This window comes from Maylandia zebra, linkage group LG12 (assembly GCF_041146795.1).
Source record: "Maylandia zebra isolate NMK-2024a linkage group LG12, Mzebra_GT3a, whole genome shotgun sequence".
In the NCBI taxonomy this organism is placed as follows: Eukaryota; Metazoa; Chordata; class Actinopteri; order Cichliformes; family Cichlidae; genus Maylandia; species Maylandia zebra.
Genome location: NC_135178.1, coordinates 28409451 through 28428789, shown reverse-complemented (window position 1 = coordinate 28428789; position 19339 = coordinate 28409451). Strand labels below are relative to the sequence as shown.

The window sequence follows — 19339 nt, the reverse complement described above, 5'->3', positions numbered from 1 at the left end:
TTTTGATTGTTCCGTTTCATTTTGTGTCACATTTATACTATAATTATACTAGTTGAAGCAGATGTGAACGCCGTGGCTAACGATGACGGTTTACGCACGCCCCGCCCCCTCTACATTATCGTTCATTGTTTGGCGTGAGAGCTAGCCTAAGCCAACCTGCTAGTAGGAGGCTAGCTGGAAATAAAACGAGCTTCAGGCTCTTGTGCCTACATAAACGCTCATATATCTTTCCAGCGTTTATTTGAGAGACTGTCAGATTCAAAATGAGCAAGAGGAAAGCGCCACAGGAGTCGCTAAATGAGGGAATAACAGACTTTCTCGTCGGTACGTAAGAGATTTTTGAACTCAGCTAACCGTAGCTAGCATGGAAGTTGGGTTCTGTTATTGAATAAAAATACCCACCGTGCTGGTAAACTAACTTTGCACGAGTAGCGGGTATCAAAATATTTTAAATATGGAGTTGTAGTTGTTGGATCTAGTTATCTGGATTACTTACACGTGTGATTTGGTTCGCTCGCTATCTGCCTTGTCATTTAAATGCCTTCTACCTTCAGCTGAATTGGCAGAAGATTAAACTAGCATGAGGGAAATGTGAAGTCTTGCATTGTCCTAACACTGCCTCTGTTTCCAGAATTGGCCAACTACGAGAAAAATGTCAACAGAGCAATACACAAATACAATGCATACAGGTAAGTTCATAATTATGTGAAAACCTGTCCCAGTCACTGGTCTTCATAAAACAAGCGTTTCAAGTGTATTACGTCCACTCAGCCATCAATGATGGTGTTAGTACAACGCCCCCATATTAAAGATTACAGCGTTTATATGACTAAGAATAGACTCATGCTAAAAGAAACATTTTATTGAATTAGAATTTCTTTAAAACACTTAGAGTTAAGAGAAATAACTATTTTTTTCCTTTTTTTTTTTAGTTGCTAAAAACTACATTATTAGAGTGAACCCCACATGATCGGATATGCAGCACTTCACAGGAAGAACCCCCTTTTAACAGGGGGACCTCCAAAAAGACCTCCAGTAGAACTAGGTTCGGGGAGCCTGTCTGTAGTGACCTGTTTACAACAACAGGAACTTGGAGGTGGTAAAAAAGGAATCATAACATGCATTAGTGGTATATAACACATAAAGTGTTAAAAGAGGTTAACTGAATCATGGGAAGCCCCAGAGCAGGCCTTGTCGTTATCAAAAAGGAAGTTTTATAGTGGAGAGGGTGACTGTCTCTTCAGTAATAAACTGGAAGCTGATTCCACTGGAAAGGGGCTGATGGCTGAAGTCTTTACAACTTTGTTATTTAGGGTCCAGTAAGCCAAGTAAGCCTCCAGTCCGAGAGTGAAGGACTCTGCTGAAATAATAGGCTAGAGTCCAGTCATTCAGGACTTAAAAGGATTTTAAATTTGATTTTGTATTTAGCAGGTAGCCAATTAAGATAAACTATAATAGGAGAAGTATGATCTAGTGTTCTAGTCCACCAGAAAAGCATCGAGTGCAGGATAAACTTTCTGGATTTATGATTAGGTTTTTGCTGTATGCTGTATCACTGGCTTGGTGTACATGATACATTGTTAATTTAATATACAATACACTAAGTAGAATAGCATTGTCATGTTTACACTTATGATCTAAAAGAAATTAACCTAAAGAAAAAGTGGCCTAATTCAATTTTACATATGTTTTTTGCTAAGACTTACATGGTCCCTTTTTTCTGTGCTTAGGAAAGCAGCATCTACGATTTCTAAGTACCCTCACAAAATCAAAAATGGAGAAGAGGCCAAGAAACTGGTATGTATGTATATGTTGTCATAGGCAGACTGATAGATAAAAAATATAAATGAAAGAAATATCTTCTTTCTTAACAAAAGAATTGGCATATAGGACAGCAGATTTCTCTTTGCATGTTGTCAAATCAGAGATCATCTTTGATCCTCTCCATGTGCTTTAAAATCTGTGACTTTCACTGTCACAATGACATTGTTAAACCTGGCAGCACCTCCGTCATTATTTATCTTGTCTACCACTAATGTGCTCATGCTGCTGTTTATGTGATGGCCTCTGTTGTAGCCTGTTTGTCAACAGCTTCTCTGCACATCTTACATAATCACTGCAGATCACACTGCTGAGCAGCAGCCTCATGATTGTTGTCACATTTCAACAGGATGGTGTTGGAGCTAAAATAGCAGAGAAGATTGATGAGTTTCTGCAAACTGGCAAACTTAGGAAACTGGAAAAGGTGAGTCTAAGAATGTGAGATCACATTACTGATGTCACACTGTAAAAATATTTTTTTAATAGTTATTTTTATGTATATGTACTGAGTTATTACACTGACTGATGCGCTACATTTATATCTTCCAACAGATCCGAAACGATGACACTAGCTCTTCCATCAATTTCCTCACCAGAGTTACTGGAATTGGGTATGTTGTTTGGATGTTCAGTCTGTACTTATGATAAAAAAAATTATATGTTCATATTCAGAATTAAAATATACCAAGTATATTATTCACTTTCTGTTGTAACATTGTATGTGCTTTATGTTCACTTCAGACCTGCTGCTGCAAGGAAGTTTGTTGAAGAAGGGGTGAAGACTTTAGAAGGTTTGTGTAGCATTTGCCTCAAATTAAAATTGATACATATTTTGTGTGGTTAGTATAATTTTTTCTTTTTTTAGCTTAGTGCCGTGAGCAGGCAACCACACGCCACATGGCTAGAACGCAGCAGGCAAGGTTCAAGCTGACCTGTGGCCCTTTGCTGCATTTCTTTCCCTCTCTTTCTCTCTAATTTCCTGTCCTCTCTACTTACAATCCAGAAAAAAAGGCAAAGACCAAAAAATAAGTAAATATAGAATAAATTTCAATGAGAAGGATTCTTGATTTTGTTTTTTTGTTTGTTTTTTAGATTTGAAAAAGATCGAGCGCAAGCTAAACCATCATCAACAGATTGGCCTGAAGTAAGTGTGACTAAATGTTCTCCAGATGTTGTCTTGTAGGTTCTTGGTCATCCAGATCATGGTTTGATGTATTTTAAATATTTTGAAAAAATGTTTCAGATATTAAAGTTGTTTTTTGCTGTCTTTAGGTACTTTGAAGAGTTTGAGAAAAGGATTCCAAGAGCTGAAATGGAAAAGATGGAGGTGATCAAGATTTTTATATTTCTAATATCTTTACATGCTTTTTTTTCATACAGACTGCCCTTACACTGTGATTTCTTGTATTTACCCAGACTCTTATTCTTGGAGAGTTGGAGAAAGTTGATCAAGAATATATTGGAACAATCTGTGGAAGCTACAGGAGAGGTATTCTTATCAAGTTACTGGTCCATAGGTTTTAGGTTGCCTTTTTAATACTGTTCATAACTTCCAGGTGCTGCATCGAGTGGTGATATTGATATTTTGCTGACCCATCCAAACTACACCTCTCAGACTGAGAAGCAGGTAAGACTTAACTCCATCACTCAGTTTAATTACAGGGTGACATGTCTTTTTAATCTTATTTTTTCTTCTGTTTCTGTTTTGCAGCCAAAACTCCTTCATGCTGTGGTTGAGCATTTGGAGTCCATCGGGTTTGTGACTGACACACTGTCCAAAGGAGACACCAAGTTCATGGTGAGGCATCTTGTTTATTTTCTGTCTTACTGAAGGAGGTACTGATTTGTAATGTAGTTAGTACTGTAACTGCACCCAGTCGCTGTAGCGCATGACTGTGGTCATGATGTTTTGGATCTTGTTTTTCTAGGGAGTCTGCCAGCTGCAGCAGAATGATGAGGATGACGAGGAATACCTTCACAGACGTATTGACATTAGGTGCCCTTCTTTAAATTGGTCATTTACATTTGAAACATTTATACAGGCTCATGGGATTCATTTTGTTGCTTCAGGATTCTTTGTCAAGATTATGTGTAATCATAATTAAGCACTATGCTCTTATGTTTAATTTTGTGTATTTATGGGATCTATTTGTGATGCTGTAATTAAAACAATGCCAGTACTGTTTTTCAAGTACCAGGCATTCCCAGTTATTCAGCACAGACAGTAAAGAGGCAACCCTATTTTTGTATTTGATATTTTAACATGTAGTTTGTTCCTGCTCACTGACAGTCTTTTATTTATTCTCAAAGGTTAATTCCCAAGGATCAGTACTACTGTGGAGTTTTGTATTTTACTGGCAGTGACATCTTCAACAAAAATATGAGGACCCACGCACTGGAGAAGGGCTTCACTCTCAACGAGTACACTATACGACCACTGGGGGTCACTGGTGAGTGTTAGTTCCAAAAAAACAACAACAACGACTAAAACAACAGGAAAAAAACGGAATTTCCTGAACTCTTCTCTAGCTCTGAGCAACATATATATCATTCATCACCAACCAGTGATTCATACTATAAGCTTTTAACATGAGCTGTTTTCCTTTGTGCTTCTGTTGTAGGTATGGCAGGGGAGCCTCTGTTGGTGAATAGTGAGAAAGACATCTTTGATTACATCCAGTACAAATACAGAGAGCCGAAGGATCGCAGCGAGTGAAGCAAAGGACAGCTTTACAGTTAGATCTGGAATTAAAGCCACAATTCTCCTAAAAGAAAAGAACTAAAAAAAATAAATGTTTCCTGGTGTGTTACTCTTATCCCTGCTTAGCCATGACATTTATAGAAAATAATGTGAAACAATTTTAATTTGTTTTAATTTTCTTCCCCAGTCATGATATTATGATATAAACATGACAATGCTTTGAAAGAAAAATTACCTGAGGTTTAATTCTTCACAGTCAGGCATTTGCATCAGTTTTTAAACAGATTTTTAAAATCATCTTCATTAGTAATTTATTATGTCTTTATTTTACCTCATATGTACCTTTTAATTTTTGATAAGCCAAAAAAAGGATAATGACCTGCAAGAAGTAATTACTGTTGACTGGCTCCTGTTACATTTGTTCAGCATCACAAACGATGAAGACTGTGGTCATCAGAGCATTCCCCTCGACAACAGTGCTCTTTAACACTTTGCTTTAGTTGTGCAAGGTTTTTAAATTATAGTTTTTTATATATTATTGTATTTTTGTTTTCTACTTTGGGCAGACCAATTGGAAATTATAAGGGAACATGCAAGGAATTTATGATTCACAGGCTAGGCTGGTTATTTACAAATACAACTGGTTTGGGACAAAATTGGCATTGAAATCTTTTGACAAATTAGTTGTTTTGGTGGGGTTTTCGTTTGTATATTTGTTTTACTCCATTGCTGTGTGACTGCACTGGTAGAGTTGAGTAATCTATTTTGTGTGAAACAAATCTATGTAGTGAAGGTTACCACAATCATATCTTCAACGCTTTGTTTTTGAAAGGGGATAGACTAAAGATGCAAAACTTGAATATTTGAATTAAGATAAAACTTAACAACTTACAATATGTTTTACATGTTTACGCAAACGTGTCAGAAAATATTTAAGAAAAAAAGGATCTGTGAGGTTAATGCAAATTGTTCATTTTCTGTATGTATGAGTGTAGTAAATGCAATACAAAAACCATATTTGTATTTTTATTTATTTATATTTATTATAACATTTAAAATCTAATGTAAATCACTAGGTAATAGTTCATATACCATATTCATGACATAACCCTTGGGATATAAGCTGAAAGCCATATTTTCAACGATTATGGTTTGTTTACTGCAGGCAACTTTTTCCAGGTACGTCGCATTTACCAAAAACTGTTTCTATGGGCTATTTGTGTTCGTTTGTTTTTCCCCCTTATATACAACAGGTTTGTTTTTGTTTTTTTGTTTGTTTTTATTTCGTAGGTTTTAAGTTAAATTATGTTAATGTAAATATGAGTGAATAATTTAGAGATATATTATTTTTCTTATGCTACTCTGGCATTAAAAATAATGTCGTAACGACGATAAGACGACTAGAAAGAAATTTCAAGTACTCTGGCATTAAGTTTTTTGGTTTGTTTTTTATTTCTCTTACAAAACAATTAATTTAAACGACAGAAAAATACAACTTTTTAACTTAATTGTGAATTTTTTTTGTAAAAGAGGTAAATTAATTTGTTGTACATCCTAATAGTGGTATAAGTTATTTACAACGATTGCCACGGCAACAGCAGCAACCGCAAGGCATGATGGGTTGAAATAAAATGCAAGCAGAAATACCAGCAAGATAGGCCCGAGTCAGCCAATGATGGCGCTTTGTGCATTAATATCAGCCAATCGGAACTCGTCGAGCCAGCAGTCTCTTACTGCTACACACCCACGTTACTTTTGTGTCAACCACTTCGCGGGAGTTGTCACTTCAGGAGCGGTCATCTCTTTAAAACTAGAGAAACAGTATACGAGAGACTAGTAGGTAAATCAACCAATTCGCATGCAGAAATTTGATTTTAATTAAATATCTTGCAAATGTTACTGAAGCCGTGATGTTTGCGTGTAACGTTAACTGATGTTTGTTCCTTTTTTCTTATTCGGGATGAATGATCAGCTAGTTATGGTGCTTGAGCTAATTAACGCATCATCATCGCTTGTGCATGTGGCCATGTGTTTGCTAGGAAACCACTCTCCTGTTGACACCTTACTTCAGATTAAGTACTGTTTTTGACAAACGTTACGTTTTAACGGGAGCTGTGGATGTATTATTTTGATAACTTATGCACCGAAGTAGATAGCGACAGGCGTCCATTCTCACTGTTTTCTAACGTAGGGCAGTTGAAGCAATGTGGTTTAATTTGTGCAGTCTGATTTCACAGGCTTGTGGCTGAAATCTCGGAAAATGTGAGACTATATAATCGCAATGTCCTGCGTATCCATAGAAACTACGCAGAGCGCGCGTCCAGCGAGCCTGCAGCTGATTGAAGTTATGCAACACTCGTAGAAAAAGCTAGCTCAAATATTATGTATCAGGTATTATGTAATACCGGCGTCGTCACTAAAATAGGCGTTTTTCCCCTTCTTATTCTGTCGCTAGTCTTGAAGCAGTTAAAGGCTTGAGTCAGACAATGATGAGGACTCTTAGGATGCTCAGGCTCTCCAGTCAGCGGTATTGTGTGCGTGCCAGTGTGCCTGTGAGGATGATGAATTCACCGCTGTGTTTTGGTTTCCCAGGGCAACCATGTCTGACAGAAAGGCAGTGATCAAAAATGCCGACATGTCGGAGGACATGCAGCAGGACGCCGTGGAGTGTGCCACTCAGGCCCTGGAGAAGTACAATATCGAGAAAGACATCGCTGCATATATTAAAAAGGTAAAGCTAAACAGAAAACATTTTTAAAAAGCACAAACTAGGCTGTACTTAAGCATGCAGGCAAAATCTGGAAGACTGAGGCTATTTTTGCACTCAACCATCCTGTGCATCATTGCAAGTTACATACCCTGCCCGGTATTTGCAATTGTTTCCTCTCTTCCTGAGGAAACCTGTTCCTCTCGAACTGTCTGTCCTTCAGAAGCCTCATGCCCACATTCTTTAGCTCTGTGGTGTAGGGAAAGAAACCAATATCATAAGGAATTTGGGATCAGTGATTTCTTGCAGCTCTTTTTGTATATGTTTGTATCTGACCAGATATTTTACCTTGAATGGGTGGAAAATGTCATCTAAACTTAGCTGTCACACTAGGCCACCCAGTGTATTTCTCCAAATTCAGTGCTTTCCGTTACCCCTGCCCAATGATTGGGGGGGAGGCTTAAATTGGATTTCTTGATTTTTTTTTTTTTTTTTTTTAAAGAATAATCTGAAAATATGGTTCATGATCTGGTCAGATAATTTTTACTACAATGTAATCAGTGCAAGAAATCTTCACCTGTTTGAGAGGGGGGAAAAAAACAAGACTTTTGACCATCACCTTGTCTTATATAGGATTTGCAGGCATTGTCTTACCCGCTTAACATTTGTGCACTTTTTTTTAAAAAAAATTTTTTTTTATTTTTTGTTCCACTCAGGAGTTTGACAAGAAGTATAACCCAACCTGGCACTGCATCGTTGGGAGGAACTTTGGCAGTTACGTGACTCATGAGACGAAGCATTTCATTTACTTCTACTTGGGTCAGGTGGCCATTCTGCTGTTTAAGTCTGGCTGAGAGGGGAGGGGAAAGCGTTTTCCCGACACCAGCTGACCATATACAATACGGACTGACTCCACAAAAGGCACTTATCATTCCTTGGCAAGGGGCCGCTGCCTTTTTCTGTGCTGCTTTCTACTTTGTTGTTTTTGAAGATTTAAAACAAAAAAAACAAACTAAAAACTAAAACGTGGCCATGTTAAAGAGATGAAACACTTGTATTTATTTTTGTCTTGTTACATTAGACATGTCATTTTTTTAATTAAAGTATAGCTGTTAAGCTGTTTGGGTCCAATGCCTGCTGTGGTCATTTCACTCAATTTCAGTTTTCAGATTGGTTAATGTGACTATCTTGCATACTGAGGCCACATCTATAACCCCGCCATCAACAAGATGATCATGACTTGTGCCACTCCCAGTCTCTTTCCAGGATGGTGTAATGGGGTTACATTTGTACAGGATGAGCGGTTTCCAATCTGTGCTTCCTCAGGTCTTGATATGACAAAGCGTCTTTCAGTTCATTAAATCCATTAAATGATGAGTCACAGGGTTCTGTTCCAATGCATTATCCTTGGATAAAGCGGGAAAACATTGCATATATATCCATTACTATTCAGGTGACGCCTAGCTTTAATCATAAAGCCAGATGTTTCAAATTGAAGTACATGTGTTTTTAGGGTTTTATTCTAAATTGACACAAAAGTGAGGCTATTGTACTAAGTCATAAAAAGTCTTAGAAATGTCTACATTTACTTTAAGTAACATTACCTTGACCGCACCCATGACTTTGATCATTATGTCCTCAAATGTTCATATGTAGAATTGCTTTTTAACATTTGTTCAGCATCCCAAACAGAGCCTTCAGCTCTCTCTTCTGTGGAACCAACTTAGTTTGGAATTAGAAAGACAAACACCATCTTTACTTTTTAGATTAGGCTTAAAACGTATCTTCTTCATAAAGCTCTTAGTATGGCTTAATCAGTTGATCCTGAATCCTCCCTTTTCATTGACCTCTTTGTCCTTCCACTCACCTGGTAGCTCACAGGTGTCAAACTCCAGGCCTTTAGGGTCTGTCCTGCAGGTTTTAGACGTGTCCTTGATCCAACACAGCTGATTTAAATGGTAAAATCACCTCCTCAACATGTCTCGAAGTTCCCCAGAGGCCTGGTAATGAACTAATCATTTGATTCAAATGTGTTGAGATCTAAAACCTGTACGACACCAGCCCTTGTGGTCTGGAGTTTCCACACCCCTGTAGGCTCAAGCTTCAAATTCTGGTGAGTTGCAGGTGAAGATTTTTTCCTGGTCAGGAGAGCAACCAGAAGATTGAAGGAGGGGTGTATCATATACAAGACAGGGTGAATAGTTTGGAGAACATAAGAGGCAAGACATTAATGCCAGGAGAGAGAGAATATATTGTTAAATTTGTGCCAAACATGAGACCAAGGAGGATGAAAAGTGCACGCAAAACAAAAAGGCTATATGGAGAGATTATCCACTGTAGTGACCCCTTAAGAGTACAGCTAGAACACTTCTCTGCTCATCCATATCATCTTGATCTCACCTCATAGCCAATCAACATGAGTTGTCCATAGGTTGAACTCACCCCTAATCCTATTCATCAACCTCATCTCCTGTCTTCAGTGTTTGTTTCAGTCTCCAAACCACAAACATAGCTGGCCTCAACCACCTTGGTAAACATTCGCTTTCATTGTTGCTACTATGTTTTTAAAATCACATCACTTCTGATACTTCTCCACCCTTTGTTGCTTTGGATAGTTGACCCATATAGATGGACATGTATATTACAATGTGCTACTGAATTGGCCAGGTTAATTATTAAGGACCATATGCAAAGAATTTAAGTAAAAACCAGATGAGACATGGCATGAAGCGGTCACTGTTTATTTCAACACATTTAGAAAACCAGCTTGTGAGGGTAGACGCCATTAGACAGGAAGAAGGAAGAGCGCAGGTACCCTTGCAGCTGAGGTACTTTCTTGATAAGGGGCAACAGCTGAGAATCAACGGCTTTCTGGTCCTCCTTCCTCTGCTCTGTCAGCTGGAATTTCTGTACGTGAAGAAAACCAACGAGTCAGTCGTTTTTAATCCAAAAGCTCATTTTCAGTACAGTAAAAATTCAGAATGAATATATATATATATTAATATTACCTCTTTTTCTGTATCAAAGATTTCTCCCTCCTGGTGACGTGGCCTCCTCAGCTTCTTCTTCTTGAAGTAGGCATCGTTGAGGGTTTTGGGGATCTTCATACCAGAGATGTCAATTTTGGTGTTTGTGGCAATCACAAACTTCTGGTGGGCCCTGCGCACGGGGACTCTGTTCAGGGCAAGAGGGCCTGTGCAAAGGAAACAAAGATGACAAGAGTTTAATAGATGCTCAACATCTTTTTTGTAATTTAATTTATTACAGGTTCTACTGCCATGTGCATAACTGTGAAGTAATGACAGTATTTAAAGAAGAACAAAACCCATCCTTACCAGTGACGAGCAGGAGACCACTGGAGAGCTGCTTCAGGAAGACCACGCGCTGAAATAAAAAGTGCAATTTAAGCATTAAAGAATTAAGAATTAACATTACGGCATCCATTGCTCCATATATCCTGTGTCAACATGAATAAGACCATTTTAACTATGGTAGTGGGTAGACCAGTTTAATAACCTCAGTCGGCTTTAATGCCAAGTTATTAAGATTGGAGAAAAGTAATCTTTTTGACGTGCTCTCCTAATTTTAATGAAGGGCCTCTCTGCCTCTCAGTTCCACAGCTGAAGCATTATTTAGGTCAGCCGCAGTTTGAAGTGTGTGGGAACGCTCGCTTCCATAACTCGCCCATGCAGCATTCAAGAGTAGGAGCGACAATGTCTGTGGTAGTGAGGGTGTGATTATGGTGATGTATCCAGTGTGTTTGATAAGCAACCTTCAGCAGGTTTATTTTCAGGAAAAATGTATCTGATACCATGTGTTTTGCATCTATTCACTGGTTTGTTTGTTTTTTTAAATTAAAGTTCTATGATAATTCATGGCAGAAAATAATGCTCAACAGATCATTAGCAAACTGCTGAAATATGCCTCAGCTTGGGTTCTTTTGGTAAAGTCCATTAACTGTAGACTGAGTGCTTCACTGGCGTGTTCATGCAGTGATGCAGTTCACGTTCAATGTAGTTTATATTTGACATGAACTGCCTGCTAGCCCTATAAAACGAACTCATTAATATTACTATGAAAATTCTTCTATAATGAACTAAACTATGAATTGCAAACAAAACATGACCGACACCAAAGCTATCACTGCTATGGATCCTTCATATGGCATGAAGGCAGTTTCCAACTGTGGAGGATTTGTTTTTGCTCTTCTAGAGTAACAAAGCCAACAGATTTACACGATATTAAATTTTTCATGGCTCAGAATGGGCCTTAGAGGGAACCACAAATAGGTACCAATCTAACTTCCAGTGACATTTCTGTCCATTTGAAAAACAAAAGTGTCCATTATGGTTCAGTATACAAGACCAACATTAACAAAACTCATGACTATGCCCTTTGGGGTTGACTAAGTCTTCTATGGGTGACAGTTTTTGTTTTGTTTTTTGATTACATAATACCTAAAAATAAATAAATAAATATAACACCTCGTGATTCCAGCAAGTTTTAACTTATGGCAAGCAGAGCTGATTTGGTCCTAAAGCAAGATCCTTGCTCTTATGACACCCAGAGTGGACTTTCCACTAAAGATAAACCAGGTGACATTGAAACAGAATATTCATCTGTAATGTGACATCATCAACTGATGCTACAGCCTGAAAAAGTCAGCCTGTGTGAAGCTGCAAGTGCTCCTGCTAATTGATGAGACTGACTCATTATTGAGGCATATGCCAGAAACTGTTGTCACCTTTCCACGGTGGCGCCCAGTGAGCAGAATGAGGACAGTTCCTGGTGTGATGGAGGCACGCAGGTTCCTCTTGTGCTGGGAGAAGGGCTTGATCCCATGGCTCTTCAGTTTACGGGGCACGTCCTCTGTGGGGTAGTAGCGGGGCTGTCGGAGTAGAAAATAAAACTTTAGATTGCTGTTGTATGTTGTTGTCAATATATAAACTTTATGGACAAATGTTTGCCTCCAAAAAACCACAACATGACCACAAGGCAATAAACATACTCTATTAAAAACACTGTGCATTAACTGTGTCTGTGTTTGAACAGACAGAATTCCAAATTTTACCTACATAAAACAAATCTTAATAGAAAGGACAAATGTATATGCATTACTCACCATCTTGCGCAGTTTGACAACACGAGTGCCTCCGTTCTTGTCTCCTCCAACGGTTTTGACGACAGTGGCCTTGGGTCTAGCCTGGATCTTCTTTTCCACCTGAAGGAGAACAAATTACCATCAAAACAAGTGGCAAAGAAAAAGTGGCATGCCTTTGACCATTATTAAACAATTTGTGTGGTGTCAAAGGTCTGCCCTTACCTTGGTCTCAGTGGTTTTGGTCTTCCTCTTGTACATGGCCCTGCGAGCATACATAGCGGACCGGGAGTAGCGACCGATGCCCCGGGCCAGAACCGGGTTCCGGCTCCCGTGCTTCTTCTTCTTGGCAGCTTTGTCTCCCTCTGCCATCTGACACAAAGTAAAAAGAAGGTAGATTTTGTGAGGGTCTCAGATGAGCAATGATTTATGATACCACAGTGATGTTATTGGAATGTGTTCCTAGGTTTATTGCACTAACAACAGCAGAACAGCAATGTATTAAGACCTTAAACTCTAAGCTGTTGTGCTGCTTGCATTTCTGCACAAACTATTAGTAAGCACCAGTAAACACTAATAAACTATAAAGTACTATGAAAATGATTTGGCTGGTTACTACCAAAGAGCCATCATAAATGCAGAAGCATGACAAGTAACGCTGGCTAGCCGTTAGCAACTTTCCGGGCTAACCAGCCATTTCTCGTCTTCATTTACAATTAGACAAAATTGATTTCTTAACATTTCCAAGTTTAAATGAAATACCCAAACAACGACAGCGAATAAGTGGAATGAATAAAACCGAAGACTGAAGAAAGACGACACGTTTCAACCACCAGCCTTGCTAACGTTACAGGCTGTACGGAGGCTAGCCGGCGGCCTAAACCTGCACATCTAAGCATATCTACAGTAACATGAAGAATAAATCATGGCAATAATGATGTCTACCGTATCGTCTAAACATAATGAATCGTCTCATGATAGTTGGAGAGAGTATTTTTTATTCTCTAACACGGATGAAAGCAGATTTCTTTCCCACAGTAACACGAAGGCAAGGCTGTCTTACCTTTGCTATGAAAAAAAGACCGACATCCGGGCATGTGACGTATATAAGGACGCTGGGCAATGGCGTTGACGTAATTACGTTGTTTACATGACGTGATGGTACTTGTAGTCCACATAATGATTTTCTGTTGCTCTAGTCCCATTTCCATAAATACCTCCTCGGATCGACTCGGCACGGTTCGTCACGGTTTTTAGGGTTTTTCATTAGGTCATAGCACCTGGTACCAGGTATTATTTAGTACCTGTTCTGCCAAAGTTCCAAGCCATCTGAGCAGTTCATAAATTGTGACATTGTCAGACTGCATGCCACCGATTGGCTGGGTCACAGGCGTTACTCAATGATTAATAAGAGCATTTCGTTCAACACCGCCATTTTTGAAATCCTGCAATGAGGGAAATGGCTACAAAAACAATCCCATGTTCCCAGAGTCTGACGAAAAGACACAGACAGAGCAGCAGGTATATTCTTGACTGGACGTCCACCTTTGTTGTAGCATTCATCTTGCCTTGTCTCGAGACCATGCACATTTCGAGGTACTACACTGTAATAGAAAATCATTTGATCCAAGTCTAGTGGCGAGTCGGCCCAAATAGGTTCGAATGGAAAAGGAGCTTATGTAGCATAGGCGAGTTTAGACCCTTCTCCATAAGAGCACCACAAAAATAACTATATTAAAACTAGTTATGATCGCATATTTTAATATTCTTTTCTGACTGTCTTCAAATGTTATATTTTCCTAACTTGTCTGCTGGCAACAGTACAGGACAGAATGAAGACAGGTTTTATGTACAGTATTGTTGATGTCATGATGTTACAGTGTGCTTACAGAGGCATTGCTACTTCAACAGTGTGGCTTGTCATTAATATCCTTATAAGACTGCATTAGAAAGAACAGTGTCACCAGAGTCACCTGCAGTGGACTCCACTCCAAATCAGTTGGTCCCTCTCCGCTGCCTGCCACGGACTCCACGACACCTGCCTCGGATTCCACGCCGCCACCTGCCGCGGACACCACCGTGGAGTCCACCTGCCAATCCTCCAAAGGGTGCCAGCCACCAGCTAATCCACACTGCAGCAGACCACCTGCCAAGCCACGCCACCGCTGGCCGCCTGCTAATTGCCACAATCCAAGCCACTTGAAAGGTCCCGCCTTCGCCCCGTCGTTGACCTCTGGTCCTGTCATCCATGGGTCTTCGCTGTAATGGTTGACCCCTAGACCTGCTGCGCTTTCTTTGTCGGCTTCCAGATCACAATTGCGTCTGCCGGTGGCCTCGTGACCAACCTCCTGAACAGTTGTCTCTTCCAACAGTCTTGAGGACAGTGGTGTTTGTTCTAGCATTAATATTCTTCTTCTTCACCTGAAGCAGAACAAATTATCATCAAAACAAGTGGCGAAGAAAAGTTGAAAAAAGAAAAAAAAGAAAAAAGTTGCTAAATTGACAACCCTGTGTCCAAATTCATGGGCTGCATCCTCCTGAGGACCTGGCCTTCGCGGTCTACGTGGGCCGGGTCCTCAGAAGGTCGGGTAGGCCAGAAGTAAACGGCTGGGGAAATTGGACGGTCTAGCCTTCAGATTAGCGTCGCCGCTGTCTCGGTGGAGTTTAATGAACTCAGCCGTCTGCTTCTTGCTATCTAAAATATAACAGGACACTGCCGTAAATTCTCGACCGTCTCATACTTCTGTTTAATCAGTTTTCTGTTTGACGTTTAGTCAGCTGTGTAAAAACCAAGGAGGAACCCACCCGGGGGATTAATAAAGTTTTATTTTATCTAATCTAATCTAATAACTTTAATCTCAGCCAAACCGATTTACTCACAAACAAACAAAACACTGAAAAAAGCCCAACAATAACATTTTTAGGTTGTCTAAGTGACTTATATATTACGTTTAACCCGAGTAGTCCGCGGTGATCTGAAAATGATGTGCCGGGAGTTGTGCCGTTCTCGGCGGCTTCAGTGACCCTCGAGCTCCTGGCTAGCTGTCGAGCTGGTGGGTAGCAGACGTCTCTGAAAACGTCGAAGCACTTTTGCAAATATGCGATATCTTGATAAACCGAGCAGATATTTGATGTTTACACAGCTACTTTCTCGCCTGAAAATATGTTAAAAGTTTGTTTTGTGACCCAGAAAGATTAGTAAGAGTAATTTTAAAACTTAGTAGAGCCCGCCATTGTTGGAAAATGGAGTTTGGCTGGGCCGCGCTATGAATTCTAGGATATGATAGGCCACGAAGGACACACCCGACCCATCCTTCAAATTCGGGGAAAAGGAGGACGCATTTGTTGGCTGCATTCGGAGGAGTCTACAAATTTGGACAGCCTTCGGTGCGTCGCTGTGACGTAATCGGTCTACAAATGCTGCCTCAGGAGGATGCAGCCCATGAATCTGGACACGACAAGTATCGCTAGCTAGCCATTAGCAACTTGTTACAACTTTCCCGGCCAACCAGACATTTCTCTATGAAATAATGCTATCTACTGTATCATCTAAACATAAAGAATCATCTCATGATAATTGGAGAGTGTTTTTTATTCTGTATCATGGATGAAAGCAGATTTTTTTCCTACAGCAACACGAAGGCACGGCTGTCTTACCTTTCCGAAGACCAAAAGATCGACATCCAGGCGTGTGATGTATATAAGGACGCTGGGGAAGGGTGTTGCCCAGCGTCGTTACGTTACGTTTACGTTAAGTTTACAGGATGTGATGGTACTTGTAGTCCAAATATTGATTTTCTGTTGCTCTAGCCCCTTTTCCATAAATACCTCTGCGGATCAACTCAGTTCGGTTTGCCTCAGTTTTCAGGGTTTTCCATTTGGTCATAGTACCTGGTACCAGATACTTTTTTAGTACCTGCTCGGCCACAGTTCCAAGCGGTCCGAGAAGGTCTTAAATTGTGATACTCGATGATTCATGAGAGCATTTTGTTCACAAATATCAACACCGCCATTTCCGAAACCCGGAAAAGAGGGAAATGGCTACGAAAAACAATCCCGTGTTCCCCGATTCTGACGAAAAGACACAAACAGAACAACAAGTATATTCTTGCCTCGACGTCCGCCTTTGTTGTAGCATTCATGTTGCATGTTAATTGCATTGTGGGACGCTCGGATGCCACACCACCCGCTGCTTCTTGGACCAAACCTGTTGGTCCCTCTCTGCTGCATGCCACAGACTACATGCCAGTACCTGCCATGGTCTCCATGCCACTGCCTGCCACAACGGTGGATTCCACCTGCCAAGGATATCCCAAGGGTCTCCATCTCAATTGCTGCCAGCCACCAATGAATCCACGCTCCAGCAGGCCACCTGTCAATCGCTGCAAGCCACCAACTAAGCCACCTGAAGGATTCTGTTGTCGGTTTCCAGTGCTGTTACCCATTAGTCTTCGCTGTAATGGTTGAACCCTAGGCCTGCTTTGCCTACTTTGTCATCTTCCAGATCACCATCATGTCCAATGCTGGCCTTGCGACTGGCCTCCCAAACTGTTGTCTCTTCTAACAGTCTTGATGACTTGCCTTAGGTCTAGCCTTACTCTTATCCTCCACCTGGAGCAAAAAAAATTATCATCTAAAAAAGTGACAAAGAAAAAGTGGCATGTCTTTGATCAATATTAAAAAAATTGTATGGCACCACAGGTCTGCCTCTTGGTCTCAGTGGTCTTGGTCTTTTTCTTATATATAGCCCTGCGAGCAGACCAGCAGTAGCGACCGATGCCCCGGGCCAGAACCGGGTTCCGGCTCCCGTGCTTCTTCTTCTTGGCAGCTTTGTCTCCCTCTGCCATCTGACACAAAGTAAAAAGAAGGTAGATGTTTGGTAGAGTCTCAGATGAGCAATGGTTTATTGCACCACAGTGATGTTATGGGATTAAGTTCCTAGGTTTATTATTCTTCTAACACTGGTTTTTAGCAGCAGGACTCCAGCACCAACTACAGCAGAATAGCAATGTTTCAAGATCTCAAACTCTAAGCTGTAGTGCTGCTGGTCTAAGCACCAGTAAGTTCCAAGAAACTATAACATACTATGACCCAGTGTTTTCTAGTTTGTGTAGTTTGTTGCTTAATATTGAAAACTTTTTTGTTCTTCCAAGGTTCATGATAACTTTTAAGTCTTTTAATAAGTATGTTTGAGTTAGTCTTCAGTTCCTTGTGATTTTTATGTTTCTTTCCCTTAGTGTCTCGTCTCCTCCTGTGGTTAGTCAGTCTTGTTTTTACATTTGTTTGGTTTTTTTTTCATCTCAGTGATTGGTGGTTCTTTTGTGTCTATTTAGTGTCAATCACGTCCCCATGTCTGTTTCTCCCCTGGCCCCAGTGTCAAGCCTGTGTGTCTTAGTCTACCTCTCAGTGTGTTTCGTTTTATTTTAACAGTGTCTCGTCCTGTGTTCTGCATGTTCAGTTTTGCCTCCCCTGTCTTATTATGTGTGATTTGTTCCTCCTGTGTTCCCACCTGTCGCCCATTCTTTCGTTATCCTGTGTGTATTTAAATCCTCAATCTCCCTCTGCTCATTGCTCATTTTTGTATCACAGCACGAAAGCTGCCTCTTTTGTTTTATTTCTCCCGCCTCTGAGTCCTGCGCTTGGATCCTACCCTTGCCTGCCACATAGTCTACTATGACAATAAGGAAGTAATGTCACAAATCCATGATACAGATTTAAAACACACTTTAACTGAAATATACCAAAAGTCCAAACGGTTCTGGTAAAGCGAGGACATTGCTGTGACTTATAAAGCGTCTGCTTAATTTTATTTTTTTCTCTAAATAGGGTCCAAAACATGCTGTTGTAGCTTAAATCACTAGAGTTTATTAGCAAGGCCTGACTTTATTATTATTTTAGTTAAACATTTCTATTCCTCTTTTGGCTGAATTTGGCTTCAGTGTTTGTAAGTCAGTGTCCAGCAGCAGTCTGTATTCAGTTTGAATATTGCTGTAAATTGATATGGATCAGTTTATACCTTTTATTAACTGTAACATTTAACTTTTGGGTGACAGCACAAGGGAATAGAGAATGAGAGAGCAAGATGAAAACGGCAAAGAGAGAGAGCAAAAAGAAACGGGTAAGAATGGACTTGTGGTGAAATTCACCAAAAATGATAAAGCTGTAGCTTCCATTTTTCTACATTCATTGATGATGATTTCACATAACTAAGTAGTGTGCTGTACTGTTATCAATTATGGATCCCTAACCTGCTCTTATAATAATTATTATAAGATTATATTTTTCTTTTTTCCTGTGAATATAATTCTAGTTGAGTGGTGAGGAAGAAGAGAGAGATGTTGTAGAACATAGGTGTCAAACTCTGGCCCGCGGGCCAAATTTGGCCATACCAAATTACTATTAGAGCTGGCCTACTGGTATTATACAGCTAATATATATATTGTTTAGTATTAAGCTTTGCTTGTTCCAGATTCAGTTTTTCAGCAAAACGTGTTTGAGTCCATAAGAAAAGATTCATTCTTATATCTGGAGGAATAAATATATTTCAATAAATATTAACGTTAGCCCGCGACTTTGTTTCAGTTTTGAATTTTGGCCCACTGTGTATTTGAGTTTGACACCCCTGTTGTAGAAGAACAGGAAGAAGGAGAGAGCAGGTAGTAAAGTTAGGTGAAAAATATATATTTATAGAATTAGTGTATATTTAAAAAATATACACTAATTCTTTGTGTATTTCAAGGATGTTCAGTAGCAAATAAAAGAAAGAAAAAAAAAGTCAGTGGACGTTGTAAACAGAGCATGTTGATATAAACAATGGCATTTTTTCACTCTAAACATGTCTCATAAAGGATGGCTGCCATTACATTGATATGACGGACTACAAATCTATTCTCCACTAGTAAAATTGGGGTACACGATGCTGTGTTCTGAGACTGCATACTAAAGGAAGTGTTTGTATAAATTCAAAAACTTTAATAAAAAGCAACTCTATTACCAGTTTGCTTCATGTACA

At 39.8% G+C, this 19339-nt stretch overlaps 3 protein-coding genes across 4 annotated transcripts; 2 read left to right on the top strand and 1 right to left on the bottom strand.

Moving 5' to 3' along the window:
* The first annotated feature begins 83 nt into the window (after positions 1 to 83).
* polb (polymerase (DNA directed), beta) lies at positions 84 to 5537 on the top strand. Its single transcript, XM_004547024.2, has 14 exons — positions 84 to 324; positions 632 to 689; positions 1731 to 1797; positions 2171 to 2245; positions 2374 to 2432; positions 2563 to 2612; positions 2914 to 2965; positions 3094 to 3148; positions 3238 to 3310; positions 3378 to 3448; positions 3533 to 3619; positions 3750 to 3817; positions 4132 to 4271; positions 4443 to 5537. The coding sequence occupies exons 1-14, from the start codon at positions 264 to 266 to the stop codon at positions 4535 to 4537; spliced, it is 1011 nt and encodes a 336-aa protein (XP_004547081.1). The 5' UTR covers positions 84 to 263; the 3' UTR covers positions 4538 to 5537.
* A 670-nt stretch (positions 5538 to 6207) lies between these two features.
* Positions 6208 to 8360, top strand: dynll1 (dynein, light chain, LC8-type 1). 2 transcript variants are annotated; one of them, XM_004547025.4, is made up of 3 exons: positions 6208 to 6362; positions 7115 to 7253; positions 7946 to 8360. In XM_004547025.4, the coding sequence occupies exons 2-3, from the start codon at positions 7122 to 7124 to the stop codon at positions 8081 to 8083; spliced, it is 270 nt and encodes an 89-aa protein (XP_004547082.1). In that variant the 5' UTR covers positions 6208 to 6362; positions 7115 to 7121; the 3' UTR covers positions 8084 to 8360. The 2 variants fall into 2 exon arrangements, with proteins under 2 accessions (XP_004547082.1, XP_023007922.1); XM_023152154.2 differs by having other exon boundaries at positions 6212 to 6358.
* Positions 8361 to 9954: 1594 nt separating this feature from the next.
* rpl6 (ribosomal protein L6) lies at positions 9955 to 12720 on the bottom strand. Its single transcript, XM_004547027.5, has 6 exons — positions 12553 to 12720; positions 12352 to 12450; positions 11974 to 12117; positions 10565 to 10613; positions 10238 to 10422; positions 9955 to 10136 (listed from the first exon to the last, which is right to left on the bottom strand). Exons 1-6 carry the CDS (start codon positions 12697 to 12699, stop codon positions 9984 to 9986), a joined length of 777 nt encoding a protein of 258 aa, XP_004547084.3. The 5' UTR covers positions 12700 to 12720; the 3' UTR covers positions 9955 to 9983.
* Positions 12721 to 19339: the final 6619 nt, after the last annotated feature.

Excerpts from the sequence above, each read along its gene's own strand:
- rpl6 (XM_004547027.5), bottom strand. The coding sequence starts at position 12,699 with ATGGCAGAGGGAGACAAAGCTGCCAAGAAGAAGAAGCACGGGAGCCGG. Across the intron at positions 10,614-11,973 it reads CTGGGCGCCACCGTGGAAAG|CGCGTGGTCTTCCTGAAGCA; the intron begins GTGACAACAGTT and ends TTTTTATTTCAG. Across the intron at positions 10,137-10,237 it reads TCTTTGATACAGAAAAAGAG|AAATTCCAGCTGACAGAGCA; the intron begins GTAATATTAATA and ends CTTCACGTACAG.
- polb (XM_004547024.2), top strand. The coding sequence starts at position 264 with ATGAGCAAGAGGAAAGCGCCACAGGAGTCGCTAAATGAGGGAATAACA. Across the intron at positions 2,246-2,373 it reads AACTTAGGAAACTGGAAAAG|ATCCGAAACGATGACACTAG; the intron begins GTGAGTCTAAGA and ends ATCTTCCAACAG. Across the intron at positions 2,613-2,913 it reads AGGGGTGAAGACTTTAGAAG|ATTTGAAAAAGATCGAGCGC; the intron begins GTTTGTGTAGCA and ends TTTGTTTTTTAG.
- dynll1 (XM_004547025.4), top strand. The coding sequence starts at position 7,122 with ATGTCTGACAGAAAGGCAGTGATCAAAAATGCCGACATGTCGGAGGAC. Across the intron at positions 7,254-7,945 it reads TCGCTGCATATATTAAAAAG|GAGTTTGACAAGAAGTATAA; the intron begins GTAAAGCTAAAC and ends TGTTCCACTCAG.